Consider the following 6,000-nt stretch of genomic DNA (forward strand, 5'->3'; position numbering starts at 1 on the left):
AAGATGCGAAATCACTGGCGGAGAAGGAGAGTGATCTGACTGTCTAAGAGAAGAGCGTCTGCCTGTCTGCAGCTTCTCCAACTTTCTGCACCGACGATGGGCAGAGTAGGGGGACGGCCAGCGCTTGCTCTAGTCCTTGCAAGCAGATGCTTGGGTCTCTGCCTCCCTTGGAAGCCCTGGTCCTGGCACATTCATTGGGAGCATAGGTGGGTTTGTTTACAGATTGCAGCTCATGTGCCACCCAAGCAGGTGAGGCCCAAAGGCCCAAGCCACACACTCCCAGGCAGGGGTGGTGGTTTAGGCCTTTGCATCCTTACCAGGCATCAACCGTTCTCAGACAAGTGGGTGTTACTGCACCTCTGCAAACCTCCAGTTTAATGACTTTGCTTTCAGGACACCTTGAAATGCACACAAAACTCAAAATTAAATCCTACTGGGAAAAAGAAACCCTACTGGCTCCTGAACCTGAGGGTCCAGACACTCGGGCCTGTCTTAGGCATCAGGTTCATTTGGAATATTTCCTTCTCTCCAGACTCAGAGTTGACAGTCCTAGATGTCCTCTTAACTGCTGAGGAACTTCATCTGGTGGACAGGCCAGACTCCATGGAATATTCTCACGAGCTTGGTGAGGAGATTGAGCAGACTAAGTGCTCACCCAGGAACCCGCCACTGGAGTGGAAAATAGCAATTGTGTGGGCTCTTTGGTTTTGTATCCCTCTACAACCATTCCCCACCTTTGAGAGCAGCGCTGGAACAGGGGACTTGGGGTAGGACTGGAAATGCTTTGGGCAGAGACAAGACGCCAGTTTGTTCCTGGCTCTGATGTGACCAGCAGGATGAGCTCCGACCACTGTCACGGCCAAACCTCTCTTTTCCCATTTGTGCCAGTACTAACCGCCCCCCTCTCACAGCGGCTGCGAGGACCCACAGCTGTGTTCTGAGCGAACCCACTCAGTGTGAAGACAGCCAGTATGTCATTTCTGGGTGTCCTATCGTGGCCTGGTCTACCACACAGTGACGTCCCAGCTCCCCTGCAATCATGGTCAAAATGCCTCTCTCAACAGAAGCACATGATCACCCAGGAAGTGCAGGCAGGATGCCCAGAGCGCATCGCTGCCTTTGGCTGCGGCTGCTTCTGGTTAGTGGGCAGGCCTGGCAAGGAGCCAGCCCACACACCTGTGGCATCCAGTGCTCATTAAGAGTTGTGTCAACAAGGCCCATTTTCAGAAACAGCTTTTTTGTTCTGGTTTTGACAGTAACACCTACTCTTGGTGAAAACTTGGAATGTGTGGGAAGCCTACAGAAATAAATACAAATCACTTAGAATCCCATCCCCAAAACTCACCCCAGGGTCCACGATGATGTCAGTGCACCTTGCTTCTTCCCTTGTTACCACGTGGACGGGATTCCCCAAGCTCACATCAAACCTCACTAACTTCCAGGAGAGATGGAGAAGGCAGAGGGGCAAAGGCCTCTGTGGAGGGTGTGTGGGCCTAGGGAGCTGGCCTCGCTGTGCCTCCAATGTCTCTGGGCATCTCCCCTTACTCAACACCCTCTTTCTGTGGCCTGGCGGTTGAGTTGCAGCTGACACTCGGGCAGGTGAGTGGGCAACTTGGGAGAGGCAGCAAGGTGTGTGTACTGCATGAGCAGGCCTGACGCCAGCCTTTCCCTGCCCACAGTGACCCTGTGCGCCCTCCAGTTGCCTGCTGCATGTTGGCACCAGCTGTATACACATCTGCTTCCTCACCTCCCGTGTTATTCGTATCCTGCACTCTTCCCTGAACGCCGTCATTGTCTGTCACTCAAAGTTTGCTGCGCTTGCTGTGGAGGGTAGTGGCCCAGGATACTTAGGGAGGGGTCATCTTTTTTAGTGGTCTCAGAATGGATGGCCCAGCTCACGCCAGAGAGGCCTGGCCTGTGGCCACTTGGCAGCCTGGGGCCACGGCAGCTGGCCTTACTTAGCGAGATGGAGCGAACTCTTGCACTTGTAGGGGGAGAGGCGTGCAGGCCTGTGTGGTGGGTGGGACACACAGGGCGGCCACTGTGGAAGCCCACGCCACCCCAGCTGGATCCCATCGCACTCTGAGGGCCTCCAGCCCTGAGCTGGCCCTCAACCCCATCTCACCCACACCCTGGGCCTCAGTGTGCTGCCGTGCCTGGGCTGGGGCTGTGCTTGGCAGTGTACCATGCACACCTGTACCTGCACCACGGTGACCTCTCTGTCCCATTGTCCCTCCAGGGCATCGAGCGCCTCAAGCGAAAGCACCAGCCCAGGGAGCACACGGGCAGCTGGACATCAGTGAAAGAGACCTTCGGTGGGGACTTCTCCCTGAACTGGCTCAACCCCTTCTCCGGACTGTGTCACCCAGAGCCTCTCAGTGCCGGGGATGGGATGCGGCAGGTGTCAGACACTGACAGCACAGAAACAACGGAGGAGCCGCCAGAGGAGAGGAAGGCCGAGGACTCTGTGGGGGTGATAGGCGAGTGATGCTGCAGGGTCTGCCCGTGGCCCACGGGCACGACGCCCTGGCCCCACTGCCCCTCAGGCCTCTGTAATGCCTCCTCCCTATCCACATGCTGGGCCAGGCCTGGGCTGACAGAGGAGGATGAGAGGCCTCCTCAGTCACTCTGAGGAGAGTCTGCCTGGGGAGAGACTGGCGGGAGGCGCTCTTCAGGACCGGGGCCCCTCACGGTTCATGCAGCCATGCCCAGCAAAGGCAGCTCTGGGCAGGCAACCCAGGGGCAGGAAAGAACCAGCTGTGGCTTTTCCCAGGTTGTCTGTCTTCTCTTGGGGACGTGGGGCCCTGGCTCCTGGCTTGTGAGAACTGAGGCCGTGATGCTGTGATGAAAGGACAGAGCAGGCCCAGCCTTGTTGACCTGGGGGGGCTCTGACATCAGGAGGGACCAGCCAGCTCCAGAAAGGACTTCCCCTGCTGCCTGCCTGGCTTAGAAGAAAGCATGGCTGGCACAGCCACCATCACAGGTCAGGCTGGGCTCGCTGTACACACATGCGGGTGTGGAACATGCCCAGGTTGGAAACAAGCCTGCGTTATACAGTAGCCCCCAAAACCTAGACCTGCCCCATGGATACTAGCACCTTCCTGAGCTGGACAGCTTGGAGCTGTCCTCCTGCCGTGCAGTTAGAATCCACCCGCTCACAGGGGACAGGTGGGAAGGGACCTGCTGACAGCTCCTGGGGACTGCCTGCCTCCATGAGAACTCAATTACCTTTCTCTCCTGAACAGAGAACAATGACCCACATGGACAGAACTGACCAGAAATCTGGCCTGTGTGTTTAAGGCCACTTCTCCCAAGATAGTGCCCATCTTGTCTCTGAAAGGATAGACTGATGAAGCAGGAAGACAGACAGACACACACACTCTTCCAGGATGATCCTGGACCCTGGTCACCCCGGTTGAAGCCTGAGGGGTCTGTGACCACTATGAAGGCCTGAGCATTCCAGCGGTTGCTGAAGCAGCATCTCCCACACAGAGTCCAACAGAAGGATTCATGCCCCAGTTCCAGCCCCGTCCCCAGCCTCAGCCTGTTCTCTAGCCCCTGCCCAGCAGAGCCGGCAGCAGTATTGGCAGCAGGCTCAGGCACCGAGGCCGAGCCTGCCCCGGGAAGGTCTGTATGTCGGGTACCCGCTCCCAGCTTTCGGCAGAGGAGCATTGAGTCCTGGTCTGGGGGAGCTGTAGCCCCAGTTAATGGGGAAGAAGGTCCACATTTGGTGATGTAGCCCAGGACACTTTAAAAGGAAGGCTCTGGTAACCACGGGGAAGAAAGGAGGGTCAGGCAGTGGCCTAGTTCTCACACAGCAGCAGTGGGCATCCCAGAAAGAAACCCCCCGTCAAACACTGAAGATCCACCAGTCTCTGGGGTCACCTGCCCTGAGGAACCGATGTTCACAGAGTCACCTCTGTCCCAATCCCTGCTCAGAGCTTCTCGCCATGTCCCTGAGAGGAGTGGTGGGGACTCCAGCATTGACAGGAGCCAGAAGAGCCCAGGGCTCCCCACACCCAGGCTGTAGGCCTGTTTTCTTGGTTCCTATCAGCTTTAATATTCACTTATGACCCCTCAAGGAGCCCTGGCTGGCCCCCAAAGCCCACTGACTCTCAAACCAGGCAAGGCACTGCTGCTTACCCCTCTGGGAGGTGGCTGTCCACAGGTGGTGGCCTGTTTGTTGTCCTCGCCCAGAAGGCAGCCCTGGGCACCCGCATGGTGGACTGTGTGCCAGAGAGACTCCACATGGCGGGGCCAGTCAGGGCCACCCCTGGAGTCCCCAAGGAGGCAGCCTGTTAGAGTCAGGGAAGAGGGGCCACTGATCACGGTGTGCTGGCACTGTCTTCCTCAGGGCCACCCTGGCCTGTAGGTGAGGTCCCACCGGCTCCAAAGCCAGTTCCATTCATCACATTGGTTGGTGAGGAGGCATTGTGCCTGGGCCTCCGTCCTTGTGAGCCCGTCTCCACGCGAGACCTCAGCCACACCAGGCCACCTGGGGAGGGGCTGGACCGGGCCCAGCCCAGGGCTGTGGCTAATACCAGCCCGGAGCCTCATGTCCCATGCTGGTGACACGGTCACCTTCTCTCTATGCAGCTGTTGACAGCATAACAATTAGCCTCAAACTGACAGCACCGCAACTGATGTCAAGACAAAATGAAGGCCCACAGGGAGGGAGGCTGGCACAAACTTCTGTATCTTTCTCTGAATGAAAAGCTCTTTGCTCACCTTCAATGCCTGGAGTCTTCCTTTTTCAGTAGGAGATCCAAGTGCAGACCCCTGGGCAGTGTCCTTCCTCTCAGGTCACTTAAGGGCACCTCTAAAAAATTTTTTTCTCCCATTTTTTCCCATTTCCCATGTGGGAAACAAGTGACTTGCCTGCAGGCACCAAGCTGCTCATGGAGAGTCACCAGCAAAACCCTTTCCTCTGGGTCTTCTCCTCGGTGGTATTTCCAGCAGAAGGAAAAGTACACCTTTCATTGAATGAGCATTTATTGAACACCTACTGTATGCCAAGGAGATGGGCATCTGGGGCAAGAGCCTGGCCCAAGATTGACAGTTTCTGACATCAGAGTTTTTATGTCAGCCCGGTGCCCCTGAATGTCATGCAAATTACACACAAAATAACCCTCATTCAGCCCACACACCTGCCTCTGCCAGAGTGTGTCCACTGTGGTGAGAGCCTTTGAGAGAGGCCTGTGCCTCCTAAAGAAGGCCCAGGATAAAGCTTGACCCCTGGGAAAACGAGCCCTTGACCTGGGAAGTTCAGTGGATCAGATGGCTTCCTAAGAGCCACATGATCCCCAGGATAAGATACTTTAAGAATCTTCTTCACAGAAAGAAAAAAGCGACCCAGGAGACCACACCGTCACCTGAAGCACTCAGAGTTTAATTACAATCATATTGATCATTTGAACAAATCTCTAGAGAGCCGAGCAAGGAGCGGCTTCAGTTCACAGAAGAGCTTTCAGTCAGCACTAGGGGGAGCCTCCTCCAGGGATGACGACTCCCCCAGTGAACAGACCCCTGATCAAAGGCAGGGGTCACTGCCGGCTGCAGGGTCTCCCCACTCCGGACCTGCCTGAGGCTTCTGAGAAGGAAACAGCCTCCACCCTGGACAACCGCTGAGACAGCCTATCACCAGGCTAGCCACCTCGGGGTGGGGTCCCATGCAGCCTGCTGGCTCTGCTCCCAGGCTGGCCCTTGGTGCCTGCTGGGGCCACTAGCACCAGGGACGAGGTGGTGGGCAAGGCAGGAGGCTTCAAGGGGGTGCCCCAAAGATCAGGAAGGGGTCCCCTTATTTAAAACCCTTCTTGAGCCAGTTGAAGTAAAAAATCCCCTTGGTTGACCTGACCCCTCTGAGCCCTGAGGTGGAGGTGCACAGGACCCCAAAGGCAGCGTTATTCCTGGGGAGTGGGGGTAGGGGGCAGAGGGATGCTGGAGTAAAATTGTACTTCTTTGGCCATGAGAGGGCTGGCATGGAGGAAAGGGAGTAATTGA

The 6,000-nt window shown here is 56.5% G+C and overlaps 1 protein-coding gene across 2 annotated transcripts in view; it reads left to right on the plus strand.

Moving 5' to 3' along the window:
• ZDHHC3 (zDHHC palmitoyltransferase 3) overlaps nucleotides 1–4,734 on the plus strand; it is a 59,309-nt gene extending 54,575 nt beyond the window's left edge. For both annotated transcript variants that reach the window (XM_017677556.3, XM_017677557.3), the window contains exon 7: nucleotides 2,240–4,734. In XM_017677556.3, the coding sequence (XP_017533045.1) occupies nucleotides 2,240–2,488 (249 nt within the window). In that variant the 3' untranslated portion in view covers nucleotides 2,489–4,734. The remainder of the gene's footprint in view (nucleotides 1–2,239) is intronic.
• Nucleotides 4,735–6,000: the final 1,266 nt, after the last annotated feature.

Source organism: Manis javanica, chromosome 3, assembly GCF_040802235.1.
Source record: "Manis javanica isolate MJ-LG chromosome 3, MJ_LKY, whole genome shotgun sequence".
Lineage (NCBI taxonomy): Eukaryota > Metazoa > Chordata > Mammalia > Pholidota > Manidae > Manis > Manis javanica.